The sequence below is a fragment of the Bufo bufo genome, chromosome 1 (genome assembly GCF_905171765.1).
Source record: "Bufo bufo chromosome 1, aBufBuf1.1, whole genome shotgun sequence".
Lineage (NCBI taxonomy): Eukaryota > Metazoa > Chordata > Amphibia > Anura > Bufonidae > Bufo > Bufo bufo.
Window position 1 is genome coordinate 809,920,318 of NC_053389.1, and position 19,854 is coordinate 809,940,171.

General features: G+C 44.2%; 1 protein-coding gene across 2 annotated transcripts in view; it reads right to left on the minus strand.

Annotated features, from left to right (window-relative positions):
* LOC120986557 overlaps positions 1–19,434 on the minus strand; it is a 43,210-nt gene extending 23,776 nt beyond the window's left edge. For both annotated transcript variants that reach the window (XM_040415196.1, XM_040415197.1), the window contains exons 1-2: positions 19,342–19,434; positions 4,748–5,128 (exon numbers count right to left, since the gene is read on the minus strand). In XM_040415196.1, the coding sequence (XP_040271130.1) occupies positions 4,748–5,128; positions 19,342–19,417 (457 nt within the window). In that variant the 5' untranslated portion in view covers positions 19,418–19,434. The remainder of the gene's footprint in view (positions 1–4,747; positions 5,129–19,341) is intronic.
* Positions 19,435–19,854: the final 420 nt, after the last annotated feature.

The following is a 19,854-nucleotide window of genomic DNA, read 5'->3' on the forward strand; positions in this document are numbered from 1 at the left end:
TGGTGTCCTTTAAGTAGTCGCAGTTGGTGTCCGTTGTGAATCCCTTGAAATAGATTAAAAGACAGGTCAAAGGAGAGGATAGTCTCACCCTATTACGCCCGATGGCGGGTGTTACGAAATCAATAATTACAGCATTGCTGTCACTGCCACTTCTGTGAGAAGGTCTGACAGACGTCCTTTTCTACCTCTTGCATGATGTTCTTTGTTTTGGTTTCACTTTGTCATCTCATTTCCTTCTCCCAGGTGTCACCTATTTAGACTAATCCTCTTTCCTTTATATTCCCTCCCATACTGCCTCACTTTGCGGTATATACTACTTCCTGGATTGAAGTGTTCACTGCTGAGACTTCTGTTGCTGCTTGTTCAGATAAGTTCTTTCATGTTTTGTGTTTCCTTGCTGGCTTGATTCTAGGTGACCCAGACTCCCTCCGTATTAAGTGCAGGGAGCCGATGGTCGTGTCCCCTCACTATTATAGGGTTTTAAGGTGTCACACAGTCTAGGTACGAGGGCATGCAATCATCTACCTCTGAGACCCTTGTATGTGCTTAGCAGTCAGGGTGAGCTCTTAGGGTTTTATAGGGGTCACCTTTATGCTCCTTAGTTTGGGATCAAGCCAGTCGGATGTTTATCCATAACTTCCAGCTATCTGCAACATCATCCGTGACAATTGCGTTCCTTGATATTTCAATAACCAAGAGGAAAGGCAAGTTACATACAGAAACCTACCGAAAATCCACTGCTATTAATAGTCTGCTACAGTTGGACAGTTACCACCCATTGAGTCTCAGAAAGGGTATCCCCAATGGACAGTACCTACGTATCAGAAAGAACTGCTCATGATCTGAATCTTTTTGAACCCAAGCTAGGGATATGAGGAATAGATTTTACTAAAGAGGTCCCCCTTAAGATTCTTAAGGAAGTCTTTGACTGTTCCATTAAAAAGGACCATAGGATCTTAGGAACATATGATGAACAGAAGCAGAAAATCCTAAGCATTTTGAGGAGACACTGGGGCATTCTCTTGTCGGACCCATATATAAGGGATTTGATCCCCCCAAAACCATCAGCCACCTATAGGAGAGGTAGGTCCATTAGGGATATGCTGGTACATAACCATTAGCAAAGACCCCTAGGTGAAGGAACATGGTTGGATCGTAAACCCTTTGGCACATTTAAATGTGGGGTTGATTGTATATGCTGCCCATTGATCTATAGATCTAGCAGTTTCACCAGTGTCTCCACTGGAAAAACTTATTACATGCAGTATTTTGCAAACTGTAAGACCCAGGGTGTGTTTAACCTGTGTATATGTGAATGCCCTCTTAATTATGTGGGAAACACAAAACGTGACTTGAGACGCAGGGTGGGAAACCACCTTGGGGATATTAACAATCGTAGAGATAAACCAATTGCATGTCATGTCTTGGAATGTCATAATGGTGACCATAAAATTTCAAGTAATAGATGTAGTTCACTAGTCCCCTAGGGGTGGTAACTGGGACAAAAGGATCCTTTGTAAGGAGGCCCAGTGGATTCCCCGCCTTAAAACTATGAGCCCGCTGGGTCTTCATGAACAAATCTCTTTTGTTGCTTTCTTCAAACACACCATGATTTGGCCAGCTCAGTTATTTTATTAATGGTACTCTTCCTTTGGCCGTGTAGGTGTAGGTCACCTGTATTTTATCCAACCATAAATGGTTGTTAACTTATGAATAGAAGGGACCCCATAAGGTGCCATTATCACTTGACACCCTGGAGCTAATGATTATTATTCCCTTCCCCCTTTCCCTTCATAATATGGTAACAAATAGAATCTATCTAATAGTCATGTTTGTTCGGTGCTTCAGCTTTAATCCATATGCTGGATATGTACATCACCTTCTATATACCTTCCGACTGATGCACAGTATTGGAGGGGTGGAACGCTGCCTAGCATTCCAAGCTGGAACGCATTCTGGGACGCTCCTCCCTCCTGCAGTACCTTTGGACGCGTTACTTCCAGCGTGGTTTTTCATGGGTCGGAAATGTGTGTTCCACTGTCCGGAAGTGTCGTGCAGACACATTAGCTACATCTGCATGCACCATCAGAAATGACACTACATGCAGCAGGATTTTTGACAGTTATACCATGACCATATAGTTAGAATATATATTGGCACCATTTAAACTTCTGGTGCGCCCATACTATCTAGGGTGCCATCATCTTAACATAGCTATCTTCAAGCTTTGGTTTCCTGATGAACCACTGATAACCATTACTGGATAAACGTGTCAGCCTTCGTTTCCACAAAGCCTATGAAGTATATTCAGGGCCTTCCACGTGAAATGTGAGGTTTTAGCCACTGAGAAGTGGGGTCATCCCTTTCGATGCGGGTGCTCCGCTTTTAGGCAAGGGTAGCCACAGGGGCATCTTAGAGACAGGTCACCTCCCGACTCCATCCTTCAAGGTGGTTATTCCTCAGGCATTACCCAGTACCATGGAACTGTGACTATAATGGGGTATTGACCATCCGTTTTTTTGCTGCATGTCTAGATTTATCAGAAGAGTAAAGGTCTCTGGACCATGAGATAAGTTTTTTGTGGATCTATTAATATATTTCTTAGGGGTTATTTTTTTGTATCTATACATTTTTTTAAATGTGAAGGAATAAAATGATACAGCGATACTAATGGCCCTGAAAACCTAGCCATGGAGCACCCACCCTGACAAGGGCGAGCTAGTCTGGAACTTTACTCGAAATAGCCCTATTTGAATTTTAGAGATGTCTTTGTGGTGCAAGTAGTATGAGCAGGCAAGAGACTGAATATAGGAGGTGGAGGAAAGATCAGCGGTGTGCTGCCAAGCAGTTATGGTAGAGCACACACTGAGAGGGAGATATCAGGTTCAGGTAGGTTAGTAGATGGAGAGAACACAAGAAGTTCCGTTTTTGAAAGATTCAGTTTGAGATAGAGAGAGGACATGATGTTAGAGACGGAAAGACAGTCACTGGTGTTCTGTAATACTGCAGGGGTGATGTCGGGGGATGAAGTGTATAGTTGTGTGTCATCAGCATAGAGATGGTACTGAAACCAAATCTACCCATAGTCTGTCGAATAGGAGCTGTGTAGAGAGAGAAGAGTAGAGGACCTAGGATTGAACCCAGAGGAACCTGAACGGCAAGAAGAGGAGGGGAAATGGAGCTAGAGAAAGATACACTGAAAGAGCGGCCAGAGAGAAAGGAAACAAGAGAGAATGGTGTTCTTAAGGCCGATGGATTGGAGCATGGTGAGCAGGAGATGGTGGTCTACAGTGTCAAATGCTTCAGAGAGATCTAGGAGAATGAGTAGAGTAGTCACCGCATTTAGCTGTCAGGTAGTTATTTGGGATTTTGGTGAGGGCAGTTTCTGTATAATGTAGGGTGCGGAAACCAGATTGTAAGGGGTCAAGGTGAGAGTAGACCAGACTCTCCAGGAGATTAGAGACAGGTCTGCAGTTAGCTGGGCAGGACGGGTCAAGAGATTGGCTCCTTTAGTAATGGGGTTATGACAAAATGAAAAAGAAGCGGAAGATAACAGAAGAGAAAGAGAGGTTGAAGATTTGTTAGGTGAGTGATGACAGCTGGGAAGAGAGACTGGAGGAGGTGTGAGATAGATAGATAGATAAATAGATAGATAGATAGATAGATAGATAGATAGATAGATAGATAGATAGATAGATAGATAACTAGAGTTTGACAAAGGCTCCATTGAGTAGAGCTGAAACGTTGCTGCTATATGGGTTAATAAATCACCCACCATTTCCACTGAATTTTGGAGTGCTGCCTTCTTTTGCTCAACATATACAAAGTGGACCTTGGTCGTCGGTCTCAGGAGGGATTTTTAGCACCCGCTTGGTTTGTGTGCTGCTCTTTACTTTTCTTTTTTTTTTTTTTTTTTTAGATAGAAAGATATGACATCTACATTTAAATCGTTGGTTATATAGCACAATCTGTTGCTGTAATTTTATGTGCGCATAGACGACTCATAGACGATTCAATTACTGATGAATGAGCGCTTCGCTCATCTGTGACGTTGAATACTTTTGCACTAATAAATAACAAAGTATTAAGGGAGTGACACCTTTATTGAATAACCAGAGAAAAACACATTGCAGTTTTCAGAGCACAAAAGCTTCTTCGTCAGGCGAGATTACAGGTGAATGGACAACACTTCTAGGATGTTACAGCAAAACATGTACATGGCCGAGCAACAAGTGGATTTACACCGTCAGATAATCGATAACGAGTGATTCTCAGACCGTGTAATGGGCCCTTAAGGTGCTAACATGTATAAAGTATCTACAACATACTGTGGGCTAGGACTATATCCTACCTGCCAACTCTCCGGGATTATCTGGGAGGCTCCAGGAAAAAGGGGTGAACTTCTGGAGTCCTGGAAGAGTTGGGTGATCTGTTCAGCTCATAAAGGGCTGCTTCCTCCCAGAAAACAGTCCTTCATGTATTTTGAATGTCTGTGACACTTGGACACTATGTCAATAGATGCAACCCTGGTGCACAAACATGCGTAGAGGGGGAGGGGCACCGTCTAAAAGATCATGGGGTGTGGTGTGAAAGGGAAAGAGCCTTTTAAATATGAAAGGACAATACTGTAAAAAGTCTGCCATCACACCTTGCACACCACAACCCCCTCTCTCCCGCAGACTACAAACAAGAAGATGGAGTATATACAGACAGGATATGGAAGGCATTACATAAAATGTTTATTTACCTGCAAGGTTCAGAAACGTCCCATACACATCATAAGATTGATAGCGAGCATTGTCCACATTTACTCCACAGCAGAATGTGATTCCATCAGAAGCTTTCAGTCCTCGGATTACGATAGACGCTGTCTGGTTATCAGGATGGTTTACTGCAGAGATCCGGTCTTTATACTCCTTATGAATATTCCCATTATTCTCTATTATGTATTTCCTGATATTGGAGCACTGTACTGTATATGCTTCCCACCAAGTTACTATAATCTGTGACTTCCCTCTGTGGTTCTCAGGATAGGTGTATGAACACGGGATGGTGACCGAATCTCCTTCCTTCACGTGGAGGGTTTTTGGTTGGTGAGTACAGTAATAACCTGATGCCCAGAAGATCCCTGTAATGAATCATACAGAAAAATTAAAGAAAAAAACCTGCACATAATTTAATATTATATTTCAATATAGTAAAATTTGAAAACAATGGCAGGGATACGTCTTCATCATCTATGACAAGTCCGGATTTATAATGTACCTTCTATCATTCATATTTTCCAATTAATGTGGGACTCAAAGGACATTGATTGGGTTAGTGTGCCAACAAAACCCATCTTCAACCTAAGTTGGCCTACCAGTCTATCACAGGATTGGTTATGGGCAGTGTTTGTGAAACCACTGTGTCAACCAACAGGTTTGACCTTGGGTTAAAGTAAAGCTAAGGGTGTTATCCTAGCAGTCCCCTGGTATTCACCCTTTAACCCCTCATTGCGGGGGGGGGGGGGGGGTTACCAAGCGGCTATCTCTTGTTGTAGTCCTGCTGTGGTTGCTGGTCAGAGACGTTGATGCAGGGTACAGAAGGATAAGGTAAAACTCATAGTCACCAACAGTCCAAAGGTCAGGGCAGGCAGCTCAAGGTCAGTACAGTGATCAGGTATGGGTCAGTTCAGGCGGCAGACAGTCTAAAGGCAGTAATCAGGTAGAATTTGGTACATGGTCAGACAAGCAGATTATAGCACCTTTGCAGGATTTAGCAAGATAGTAAACATTCTGACAAAAAGCACCGCATATATAGCAGAACTGATCACACATTAGAAACAGCTGCCCACAGAACCAAAGAAGGGCTAACCCTTGCAATACTTCACACAATGAAGCGAGGTTTAATGAAGAATACCTTCAATAGACACACAGACACCCTGCTCCGTTGCTGAAGAACTGGACTCGTGATACAGGCTGAGAGGAGTGGCGCCCCTGCCCGCCCAAAGTATCTAGCCAGTGGTGGAGTCCCAACAGATAAGCAGAAAGCAATCTCATTTGGAGCTACCATTCACTTGTCACTAGGGACAATTCATAATGGATATCTCACAATAACCGATGTGACCTTATTGATAACATGTCTGGTGTGCAATGATAAGACACAAGAAAACTACATTGTTCATGTAGATCGATGGAGGGTGGACCTCACATTTACTGATCCAAGGAACCCCAATCCACCATATAACCAAAACATACAAGCAAATTCATTGTCTCATTAGAAAAATTCTGAAAGGAAACTCTTACATTATTGTTTGAGAAAAAATTCTCAGTGTCCCCATATCTGCTTTGCAGATTATGGATTTATTGAAGTAAAAGTCATAGCCCTAGAATATTCTGGATATTCAAACACCAACCATAAACTCACCAGGGAGACACTGATTATTTGATTATTAACATGGTGAATGCACTCAGCTCAGCTAGTCAGTGTGTGGTTGAGTTTCTTAGATTTACTACAAACATAATCATTCAATGTTGTGAAAGTCCACTGAAATCAAGAAAAGGATCTCCATGTTAATGATAGCTTTCACATAGCGATCCGTTACCTCATTCTGGAGATAAAGTACTTTCAATCCATATGCACATGAACAGTTAAGTGTACTGAGGGTGGTCTGAAGCCACTCTGCACCCTTGCTCCCCCGTCTCCTTCCAACATAGTCAATCAACAGGAATTCAAGGGATATCCTTATGCCCCATATCTCAATTCGATCGTCATCTGTGGGATGTGCTGGAGGCACCTCACAACTTGCAGGATTGAAAGGATCTGCTGCTAATGTCTTGTGCTAGATATCACAAGACACCTTCTGGAGTCCATGCCTTGATGGGTCAGACCCAGGGCCGGCACCACCCATAAGCAAGGTACGCCACCGCGTAGAGCGCACTCTTGCTAGAGGCGCCGGCCCGCGATGCCGCCTCCTAGCTAATTTAATCACTTCACTTGCCTCTGTGTAATCTCGCACAGTTGCACTGGCAGAGGCATCATCGAGCGAAGTGCGCATACGCCGTCTTCCAGCGCACCTCGTTCAACGATGCCTCTGCCAGTGCGCCTGTGCAAGATTAAGGCGCTTCTCTGCAATTACACAGAGGCAAGTGAAGTGAATAAATTAGCTAGGAGGTTGCACTGGGCGGGGAGGGGATCTGTGGATGACATTTATGGGGATCTTTGGTGGATGACACTTATGGGGGATCTGTGGATGACACTTATGGGGATCTGTGGATGACACTTATGGGGATCTGTGGATGACACTTATGGGGGATCTATGGATAACATTTATGGGGGATCTGTGGATGACACTGATGGGGATCTGTGGATGACACTTATGGGGATCTGTGGATGACACTTATGGGTATCTGTGGATGACATTTATGGGGGATCTGTGGATGACATTTATGGGGGATCTGTGAATGACACTGATGGGGATCTGTGAATGACACTGATGGGGATCTGTGGATGACATGGTATGTAGCTGGAAGGAGAAAACGTGGCCTTACCACAATGAAGGGTACAGTCTGTATTAATAGGTGGCTGACAAAAAAGGGGCTGGTCAAAGGGCGTGGTCAATAGGAGGAGTCAAGGGGGGCAGCAAATTAGTTTTTGCCTAGGGTGGAAAAAATCCTTGCACCAGTCCTGATCAGACCTGTTTTGTTAGCATAAAGGGGACCTACACAATAGTGGGCAGGTGGTTTTAATGTTATGACTGATCAGTGTATGCCTTGGGCAACCCAAATCATGAGACCCACCATGACTGTCTGGGATCATCGGCTTGGTTAAAGGTTTGTTATTTCCATTGTACAAAGTGATAGGATATGTAATCATAGGGGTTGGCCCATCACAGACTTAAATGGCTTACCTCTGGGACCAGCCTGTATTTTCAGAATGGGGCCACCAAGGTGAAGAAAGCGCACCATACATACACAGCCACCTCCCTGTGGAAGAAAGGGCACCATACATACACAGCCACCTACCTGTGGAAGAAAGGGCACCATACATACACAGCCACCTCCCTGTGGAAGAAAGGGCACCATACATACACAGCCACCCCCCTGTGGAAGAAAAGGCACCATACATACACAGCCACCTCCCTGTGGAAGAAAGGGCACCATACATACACAGCCACCTCCCTGTGGAAGAAAGGGCACCATACATACACAGCCACCTCCCTGTGGAAGAAAGGGCACCATACATACACAGCCACCTCCCTGTGGAAGAAAGGGCACCATACATACACAGCCACCTCCCTGTGGAAGAAATGGCACCATACATACACAGCCACCTCCCTGTGAAAGAAAGGGCACCATACATACACAGCCACCTCCCTGTGGAAGAAAGGGCACCATACATACACAGCCACCTTCCTGTGGAAGAAAGGGCACCATAGATACACAGCCACCTCCCTGTGGAAGAAAGTGCACCATACATACACAGCCACCTCCCTGTGGAAGAAAGTGCACCATACATACACAGCCACCTCCCTGTGGAAGAAAGTGCATCATACATACACAGCCACCTCCCTGTGGAAGAAAGTGCACCATACATACACAGCCACCTCCCTGTGTAAGAAAAGGCACCATACATACACAGCCACCTCCCTATGGAAGAAAGAGCACCATACATACACAGAAACCTCCCTGTGGAAGAAAGGGCACCATACATACACAGCTACCTCCCTGTGGAAGAAAGGGCACCATACATACACAGCCACCTCCCTGTGGAAGAAAGGGCACCATACATACACAGCTACCTCCCTGTGGAAGAAAGGGCACCATACATACACAGCCACCTCCCTGTGGAAGAAAGGGCACCATACATACACAGCCACCTCCCTGTGGAAGAAAGGGCACCATAGATACACAGCCACCTCCCTGTGGAAGAAAGGGCACCATACATAAACAGCCACCTCCCTGTGGAAGAAAGGGCACCATACATACACAGCCACCTCCCTGTGAAAGAAAGGGTACCATACATATACAGCCACCTCCCTGGGAAAGAAAGGGTACCATACATACACAGCCACCTCCCTTCTCTGGGACTTATGGAAATAGCTGGATGGATTTCTTCTTCACTCACCATATTATTAATAGGAAAATATTAAAAAATAAATTTATTTTGTATATTTTATTGCCAGTTTCACAACACAGATCCGAATCTTTTCATATTTTTTCTTTCTTGGTTCCACTCCTGGTTTGGCTTACAAATATTGATTTTGAATACTGACTATCAGGAATAAAGACCGCCTTATCCCTAGTTATTGTAATGTTTGCTATGATATTATATGTCTTATGGTTATATGTCGTTGTGTAACATATTCCGGTGTGATTCACATATACTGTATATATATACAGTGTGTATTTATGTATTTGCATTACAAAGCCAGCAGCCATTTATGAATTGGTTTAAGGCTGCATAAAGAGAGAGTCGTTCTGTCTGCCTTGGACCTGGGAAACAGCCAAATTGTCCCCGGGAGGTAGTTAGCACAGAGATGCTAATGAGGATGGGCCCGTTTGCTGGTCACACCTGGGACAGGAGACTGTAGACTCTCTGGAACCTTTTGTCAGAGGGGGGCTTCCCAACCAGAGAATGAACAATAATTTGTAATCCTTCATAACTTGTTCAGGAGGGTGCGGATGTCCCCAGAATCCAGCTCATCACCTCTGGTATGGTGGGGGCATCACATGGACACCAGACATGGCGTATCTACTTGCCTTCATCTTCTTAAAAAAAGGATCTCACCTGAGCGTCCTGGACATGTCGCATTTGATATGCTAGGACTCGGAACGGTAAGATATGAATTATGAAGAAGGGCTGGGGCCTGCATCTTCACCAGGGCCACTGGGAAAATATCTTTTGGATATTTTCATACCTGTTCCCTAGATGGCCAGGGGGCCAGGCTGCATGTGTAATGAAGCCCAGCCCAGAGGGGCTGAGTCAGAGGTGTGAGGGAGAATCCCCCTCAGGGCTGCCCCTGGAAAGGAAAGACATACAAATGTAATCCCTGCATATTTGGGTGTCACAAAGTGGGAGATCCAATCAAATTGGTTTGTGCACCATTACTGTGCCCAAATCTTCTGGGAGGCAGTGGTGTAGCATGGGGGGTGGGCAGAATGGGCGGAATGAGAACATGTATCCATCCTCTGATGGCTACTTCCAGCAGGATAATGCACCATGTCACAAAGCTCGAATCATTTCAAATTGGTTTCTTGAACATGACAATGAGTTCACTGTACTAAAATGGCCCCCACAGTCACCAGATCTCAACCCAATAGAGCATCTTTGGGATGTGGTGGAACGGGAGCTTCGTGCCCTGGATGTGCATCCCTCAAATCTCCATCAACTGCAAGATGCTATCCTATCAATATGGGCCAACATTTCTAAAGAATTCTATAAGCACCTTGTGGAATCAATGCCACGTAGAATTAAGGCAGTTCTGAAGGCAAAAGGGGGTCCAACACCGTATTAGTATGGTGTTCCTAATAATTCTTTAGGTGAGTGTATAATGGGGGCGCAATACATGGCTCGCCCCGGGTGCTGGCAACCCACGCTACGCCACTGCTGGGAGGAAAGGACTTTTACCACGCAACTGCTAAGTATCAGAACTTTCTATGTTTTCTCCTTTTTATTTTACAATTGTTTGCCATGTATGTCTCTTGCTAATCATTTTTTGTAACCAAGTGCTGTCCATTTTTCATACATTAAACCTAAAAGTTTGATGGTTTGTCTTGTAACCTTAAGAACCTGTTAGCTCCATGAAGAATGTGTGTCCGGTCTTTGGCTGTATGTTGTTTTCTCCGTGAGGCCTCCTGTCATGTGTGTGTCTGCTTGCAAGTGGAACACTCAGGGGTGTCTTGTCGACCTTGTAACGGGCAGGTGGTGGCAGCAAAAGTTTAGTGTTATTGCGTGGGTGTGCTTGCAGGCTTCAGGTGGCAATTTATGCTCGAGTTACGACCTGGTGCAGGGCGTAACAGAGCGTGAGGGCGTGAGATGAATCGGCCTGAAAGGATTGGGCAACCCTTGTCACGTGACGTGGTGGGCCGGTCTGGTTCTCGGTACGTGACATTGACCATTTCTAACATTTTCCATTGAAAAGCAGCAGAACAAGGTTGCCAACCGTTCGCAAATTTACAAACAGTCCGGAAAAATGGAGGAGGAAGGAACTTAAAATGTCTGTGTGATAAACTCTGCAGAGAGAAGATTTGGCTCAAAGAATTTGTCATGGCGGTCTGGGCTGAATAGAGAAGATGAGGAAAAAGAATGTCTACTAAACATCAGTGGAAACATCACTGGATGTACGAGGTATGTGTTGCTTTATTCTCCTGTATGTTTGGTAGTGGTGAATGTGATGTCCATTCAACTATGTCTTTAATACTTGGGGGGGGGGTTGGTTGGATCAACAATTTGGCACATATGCATTGTGGATGCAATACTCAACCTTTTCTTCAGGGCCATTCTCTGCAACTCTGGTCCATTTCCTCTTGCGGCTGCTTGTTTACAAACTGTAGCAGGGACTTGCCGGTAAATAGCATGATACCACTACATCCAATCGCCTGTTAGTGGTCTAATGCTAAGGAGAGTGATTGACTGCAGTGGTCACATGCCATACCCCAGAACATCAGTGTGCACATCACCCAAACTGTGATAGATGTGCACACTTGCCCATTATATCCCTTTCAGTCTGAGTTCAGATGACCACAGCAATGATGTCAGAAAATCCAGCACGTCATATACATCATCACTGCTGCATCAAAGCACTCATACTAGGGTGGATGTAACAGCAGAGAATTTTTCCAATATGTTGCTGCTATATTTTATTTTTAACTACTGAACAACCCCTTTAAAGGGGTTCTCCAAGACTTTATAACTGATGAGCTATCCTCTGGATAGATCATCGATATCTGATTGGTGGGGGTCCGAACACCCGAGACCCCCGCCGATCAGCTGTTTGAAAAGGCATCGGCGCGCTTGTTAGTGCTGCGACCTTCTCTCTGATTTTCCTAGGCCAGTGATGACATTTTAATAGATCGCGTGGCCTAGGAGCAGCTCAGCCCCATTCAAGTGAAAAGGGCTGAGCTGCAATACCAAGCAAAGCCGCTATACATTGTACGGAGCTGTGCTCGGTAAGCACAGAGAAGGCAGCGACAGTCCTGGGAGGGCCACTACCTTCTCAAAACAGCTGATCGGCGGGGTTCTGGTTGTCCGGCTCCAACTATCACATATTGATGACCTATCCAGAGTAGTGATGATCTGTCACGACCATGGTTATGGTCGTGACTCTTTGGTCGCATGCACTTGTCAGTGGTTTGTTCTATGTTGTCAACCACAGGTGAGGGCTCTGGGTTTGTTGCCTCACGTGTGGTTGTTGGCAGTGTAGCAGCTGGAGCTGGTGGCTAGGCGGCTCGCTGTCACGGCATGCGGTTGCCTCTGGCAACGTGTGATTTTAAGTGTTCACTTTCTATGTTTGGTGTTAGGGAGTTTGTTCTGTGTACACTTCTCCTTTAAGTGACACTTACCTTGTCTGGTGATGGAAGGGTTAACTCCTTTCCTGGTGTGTGTGTGTGTGGGTGTGGCAGCTTGGGCTATTTAGCTCCTGCTGGAAGCCAGAAGTCTGAGGGGTACTCCTGCCATGCTTTATGCTGGGGTCATCCTCCTGGTTCATTTACCATCTGTCCAGTGAGGGCCACCCTTGTGGTCATAAAAGTTATGCATGATGTTTAGTTGATGTTGTTATCCTTTCTATGTTTATTGCAGCTATGGATGTCCTGTGTGTTTTGTGGTGTGTGCTGTGTCCTTAGTGTTTGTGTGGACAGCAGTACTGGTGCATGGGTTCCAGTCAGCGAGGCTGTGGCAGGTAGGTTTGGAACTGGTGTAGTTCACCTGCCATATCCATATGTCTGTATATGTTTCCCCTTCCTTTCAGCTTGGCCAGTGAGACTCCTGTTTGTCTGTGTCTTGGAGGAACAGGTCGTCTTACCCTGCTCCTTGCACAGGGCTTTTCCTGAGGGATAGTAGGGACCCTAGGTTACAGAGTATGAGCCCTCCTACCATCTGGGTTGGCTCATACAGTTAGGAGTCAGGGTCAGTATTAGGGACGCGATAGGAGGTGACCTGCTCCCTGATCCTGTGGTCCTGGCCTAGCAGCTACCTGATTTCATAACATCGCACGGATGAGGGTTTCCCCCACTCTGGTCCCTGACATGATCGAAGCGAGCTTCAGATCCTAGACAGATTTCCGTACAGTATTAAACCAAAGTTTTGAGCGAGGCAACTTCGGATGTAGGATCCGAAGCTCACTTCGATCATCACTAATCCAGAGCATAGTTCATCAGTTAAAAAAACATCTTGGAAAACCCTTTTAATTCTAGGTTGTTTTTGATTGAAGGGAATTATGTTTAGGGCATTTTGAGGGTGTGGAATTAGGACGTGGTCTCTAAAAAGGGGTAGGGTGTATGTCGGTAAAAACTTTTGGCTGTCCATGATTTTTTATTTCAGTTGTCCAGAAAAATGTAAAGAGAATGTTGGCAACCCTGAAGCTAAATCAGAATATCCAGAATACCCTCATAGGCTTACCAAAGTGAAAAAATGACTACCTGACAGCTAGGTACAATGGTGACTACTCTCTGCTCATACTTCTGGATTTCTCTTCAGCATTTGACACTGTAGACCACCATCTCCTACTAGGCATGCTTCAATAAATTGGTCTTAAGGACACCACTCTCTCCTGGTTCTCTACTTATATCTCTGGCAGTGTTTTGTGTGTATTCCCTGTTGGAGTTCCCCAGGGCTAAGTCCTAGGTCCTCTCCTCTTTTCTCTTTACACAGCGCTTATTAGAGAGATTATCATAAAATTTGCTTTTAGTACTATCTCTATGCTGATGTCAACCAATTATATCATCTCATCTCATGACCTCACCCCAGCTTTACTACAGAATACCAGTGACTGTCTGCCCGCTGCTTGTAACATCATGCCGTCTGTCTATCTGAAACGGAATCTTTCAAAACTTAATTACTTGTGTTTTCTCCATCTACTAACGTACCTAAAACTGAAATCTCCCTCTCAGTGTGTGGCACTACCATCATGCCTAGGCAGCATGTCCACTGTCTTGCTGTTATGTTTGACACTGATCTCTCCTTCACCCGCTATATTCTACCTCTTGCCCACTCATATCGCCTGCACCTCAAAAACATATCTAGAATCCGCCACTTTCTTACTGTGGAAACAAAAAACTCTCATTGTTGCTCTGATCTATTCCCATCTTGATCACTGTAACTCATTACTAATTGGTCTCCCCCTCACCAGACTCTCCCCTCTCCAATCTATTCGGAACGCTGCAGCCAGGCTCATTTATCTGTCTAACTGCTACTCTTGTAACAGCGATTGCACTGGTTCCTCATACAGTATAGGATTCAATTTAAAGTCCTCATTCTTATCCACAAAGCTCTCCAGAGTTCTGCAACCCCTATATCTACCACCCTACCTGTACTCTATGTTTAGCTAATGAACTAATGGGAACCTTAATTTGAACCTCTCACTCCCATCTCCAAGACTTCTCCCGAGCTGAACCGGTTCTCTGGAATACCCTACCCCAAAAAATTAGGTTCATTCCCAACATCTAGTTTTAGATGTGTGGTGATAGAGGGATCTAAATATTAAAATTATTGTTAGGAGTAGGCAACCCCTCCCTTTACATTCCTTTAGGGTGTCATCACCTTTTATTATTAGAATCTCCTAATAGGTCCCACACAGCAGTCACAACACCCTAAAACTTAGTCAGTAGTGTAGTATGTACGCCCAAATGCAGATTATTAATACCCAAAGCTGAAGAACTGATTATTAGCAGTTACGTGCATATGAATGGTGGCCTTCAAATACAGGTGAAACTTGAAAAATTAGAATATTGTGCGAAGTTCATTTATTTCAGTAATGCAACTTAAAAGGTGAAACTAATATATGAGACTCATTACAGGCAAAACGAGATATTTCAAGCCTTTATTTGTTATAATTTGGATGATTATAGTTTATGGCTTATGAAAACCCAAAGTCTCAATTTTGAGGTCCCCTTTGCTCGGGGGGTATGGATTAATTAGCTGACTAGAGTGCGACACTTTGAGTCTAGAATATTGAACATTTTCACAAAATTCTAATTTTAAGCTGCATTAATGCAATTCCTTTTAATTTGTATTACTGAAATAAATTGACTTTTGTACGATATTCAAATTTTTGGAGTTTCACCTGTTGTTAAATAATCTACAGCCTAGCCATATAATTCAGTTTACCCAACTTCTGTTTTAACAGAATGTTAGAAACATTTGCAAATGTCTTAAGGAAAAACTCAAATATAGCTTAGACTTAAAGAGGACCTTTCACCAGAATAAAACATCTAAACTAACTATACAGACGTGTAGAGCGGCGCCCAGGGATCCCCCTGCACTTACTGTTATACCTGGGAGCCACTCCGTTCTCCCGGTATAGCCTCCGGTATCTTCATATGTTCGGCTCCACCCAGGGGAACCTGACAGCGTCTCTTTCTCCTATGCTGTAGCGCTGGCCAATCGCAGCGCTCAGCTCATAGCCTGAGAGAAAAAAAAAACTCTCAGGCTATGAGCTGAGCGCTGTGATTGGCCAGCGCTACAGCATAGGAGAAAGAGATGCCGGCAGGTTCCCCTGGGTGGAGCCTAACTATGAAGATACCGGAGGCTATACCGGGCGAACGGAGCGGTGCCCAGGTATAACAGTAAGTGCAGGGGGATCCCTGGGCGCCGCTCTACACGTCTGTATAGTTAGTTTAGATGTTTTATTCTGGTGAAAGGTCCTCTTTAAGTGTTCAGACCCTTTGCTGTGACATTTGACATTTAGTTCTGGGAGTATCCCATTTCTCTTGATCATATTTCAGATGTTTATATGCCTCTATTGAGGTCCACCTGAAGTAAATTCAGGTGATTGGACATGATTTGGAAAGACACGGCCCTGTCTATATAAGGTCTCACAGCAGACAATGTATATCAGAGCAGGATTGACAGGATTGTGTGGAGGCATAGAGACCTCGAGAAGGGTACAAAAATGTCTTCTTCACTGAAAGTTCCCAAGAGCATAGTGGCCTCCATTATTCTTAAATAGAAGACGTTTAGAACATGCAAGATCTGGCTGTCCCACAAAACTAAGCAATCTGGGGAGAAGGGCCTCGATAAGAGAGGTAACCAAGAACTCAATGGTCACCCTGGCTGAGATCCTGAGTGTAGATGGGAGAAACTTGCAGAACGTCAACCATCACTAAGGTACAGTTGGTGCTGCACCATAGCTAGTGGGTGCCAGTGGTATTATGCAGCCGACACCCTGCTCTCACTGCCAGGATCAGAGCTAACTGAGATCCAGTTTATCCCCATAGATGTTCTTGTCAGTGGTGACAGTGGAATGTACTTAGAGAGGGGGTTCACTCTCTCACCCTATTGGCAATGCAATCAGGGGGTGCCGAGGGATTGCTATGCAGTCAGGCCCCTAGCCTGCCATGTAAGAATGCCTATTTGGCCCTGCTTTTGTCTATTAGTTATTACAAAGTCTGGAATAATAGACTGTGATGCAGTTATTCTAGTGTTTAGTACACTGCTCAAAAAAATAAAGGGAACACTTAAACAACACAATGTAACTCCAAGTCAATCACACTTCTGTGAAATCAAACTGTCCACTTAGGAAGCAACACTGAGTGACAATCAATTTCACATGCTGTTGTGCAAATGGGATAGACAACAGGTGGAAATTATAGGCAATTAGCAAGACACCCCCAATAAAAGAGTGGTTCTGCAGGTGGTGACCACAGACCACTTCTCAGTTCCTATGCTTCCTGGCTGATGTTTTGGTCACTTTTGAATGCTGGCGGTGCTTTCACTCTAGTGGTAGCATGAGACGGAGTCTACAACCCACACAAGTGGCTCAGGTAGTGCAGCTTATCCAGGATGGCACATCAATGCGAGCTGTGGCAAGAAGGTTTGCTGTGTCTGTCAGCGTAGTGTCCAGAGCATGGAGGCGCTACCAGGAGACAGGCCAGTACATCAGGAGACGTGAAGGAGGCCGTAGGAGGGCAACAACCCAGCAGCAGGACCGCTACCTCCGCCTTTGTGCAAGGAGGAACAGGAGGAGCACTGCCAGAGCCCTGCAAAATGACCTCCAGCAGGCCACAAATGTGCATGTGTCTGCTCAAACGGTCAGAAACAGACTCCATGAGGGTGATATGAGGGCCCGACGTCCACAGATGGGGGTTGTGCTTACAGCCCAACACCGTGCAGGACGTTTGGCATTTGCCAGAGAACACCAAGATTGGCAAATTCGCCACTGGCGCCCTGTGGTCTTCACAGATGAAAGCAGGTTCACACTGAGCACATGTGACAGAGTCTTGAGACGCCGTGGAGAACGTTCTGATGCCTGCAACATCCTCCAGCATGACCGATTTGGCATTGGGTCAGTAATGGTGTGGGGTGGCATTTCTTTGGAGGGCCGCACAGCCCTCCATGTGCTTGCCAGAGGTAGCCTGACTGCCATTAGGTACCGAGATGAGATCCTCAGACCCCTTGTGAGACCATAAGCTGGTGCGGTTGGCCCTGGGTTCCCCCTAATGCAAGACAATGCTAGACCTCATGTGGCTGGAGTGTGTCAGCAGTTCCTGCAAGACGAAGGCATTGATGCTATGGATTGGTCCGCCCGTTCCCCAGACCTAAATCCAATTGAGCACATCTGGGACATCATGTCTCGCTCTATCCACCAACGTCACGTTGCACCACAGACTGTCCAGAAGTTGGCAGATGCTTTAGTCCAGGTCTGGGAGGAGATCCCTCAGGAGACCGTCCGCCACCTCATCAGGAGCATGCACAGGCGTTGTAGGGAGGTCATACAGGCACGTGGAGGCCACACACACTACTGAGCCTCATTTTGACTTGTTTTAAGGACATTACATCAAAGTTGGATCAGCCTGTAGTGTGTTTTTCCACTTTAATTTTGAGTGTGACTCCAAATCCAGACCTCCATGGGTTCAAAAATTGGATTTCCATTTTTTAATTTTTGTGTGATTTTGTTGTCAGCACATTCAACTATGTAAAGAACAAAGTATTTCAGAAGAATATTTAATTAATTCAGATCTAGGATGTGTTATTTTTGTGTTCCCTTTATTTTTTTGAGCAGTGTATGAACAATCAGAGGATTGCATGTTCAAGTTCCTTAGTTTTACATAGAGGGGGGGAAGCAACTTAAAAAAAAAAATCTGTTGAAATAACAAAAGTTCATATTTTTTTTTGCTTGGAATCAAGTTCATATATTAAAAAATATAAAAAAATAAAAAAGAACATAAAAATAAAGAACATACCCATATCCCTTACAGTGAGAAGTGCAAAAAATAAAACAAAAATTTCCAACATTGCTGTTTTTTATTGATTTCACCTCACAAAAATGCAATAAAAAGCCATCAAAAAGTTGTTTGCACCTCAAACTAAAATTTGCCTACTAAAAATAAAGTCCCGACACAACTCTGGAAAAGGAAAAATGCTCGGGGTCTTTGAATGCTGCGACAGATTGAAAGCTCTGGGAAAAAAATGTTTGATTGTGTAAAAGTTGAAAAGCCTAAAAAATGTTCTGTAAATTAAAAATATTTATTGGTGTAATCGTACTGATCTGCAGAATATATTTATCATGTCACTTATACCGAACAACATCAATACGTAAAAACAAAAACAAAAAAATGACAGAATCGCTCTATTCTTTCTCACAAAAACTACCAAAAATAATAGCATAAAAAAATACAACCCATCCCTCAAAAAAAAAGATTTAAAAAAAACCTAAAGAACTCTCCATGTGCTTAACTACCAAGCTTGGTCGTGTCCTTAAAGGGTTATAGATGCACCAAATTTATTAAATAACATTGATAAATTTGGTCAATTTGCAGCAACACAGACTTCTCCTCCTAATAAATCTTCACTTATGTCTATGCAGGAGGTTTGGAGTTCTTTTTCAGAAGATCAGATGGGACTTTTATAAAGATAGGAAATAAATCAGCACAGAATATTGGACTCCATACGTTCAGCTGCTCTTCTGGCAGCTTCCCCCCAATCTATCGCTGAGACTATTTATGCAAATCTTATTACAGTCTTTGGACGTCTCTGCCTTTTCTCCAGAAGTTCTCAGGACTAAACATATGTGAGATAACGTAGTCACTGAAGGGAAGGGGGCAGACAGGTCCTGTTTTCTCATCCCCTACAACCCCTCTAAGTCTAGTTCATCATCCCCCGTCATGTATATAATGGGAAGTCCCCGGCTTCTTATCTTACCATGGAAGAAACAGAAGAGCAGGATGGAAAGTCTCATGGCAGATGATGGAAGACAATCTGGACAACATACAAACATTAATCTGAGATCTTCAGGATGCTTCTTCTATGTATATAGCAGTTTCCCATGTGAAAAGAGGAAGAGACGAGAAAAGGAAGTTGCAGTCAAAGACTAAAGATGCCACACCTATTAAAGGGTTTTTCTGCAATTTTTTGACTGATGACCTATCCTCTGGATTTCTTATAGCTTAGTCTAGACCATGTACTGTCACGTTCATTGGTCACATGGCCTAGGCGCAGCTCAGCCCCACCGAAGTGATATTGATGACCCATCAAGCGGATAGGTCATCAGTTAAAAAATCTCTCTTTAAAGGTTAAAAATTTAATAAAAGTTAAATCAACCGTCTTCTCTAATTTAATTTATTTGATGTGAAGTTTGAGACACGGTGCTTATTATATGACATTCACAGCATGACTACCCATGAAATGAAAAAGAAGCATTCAGGTTGGGGACCT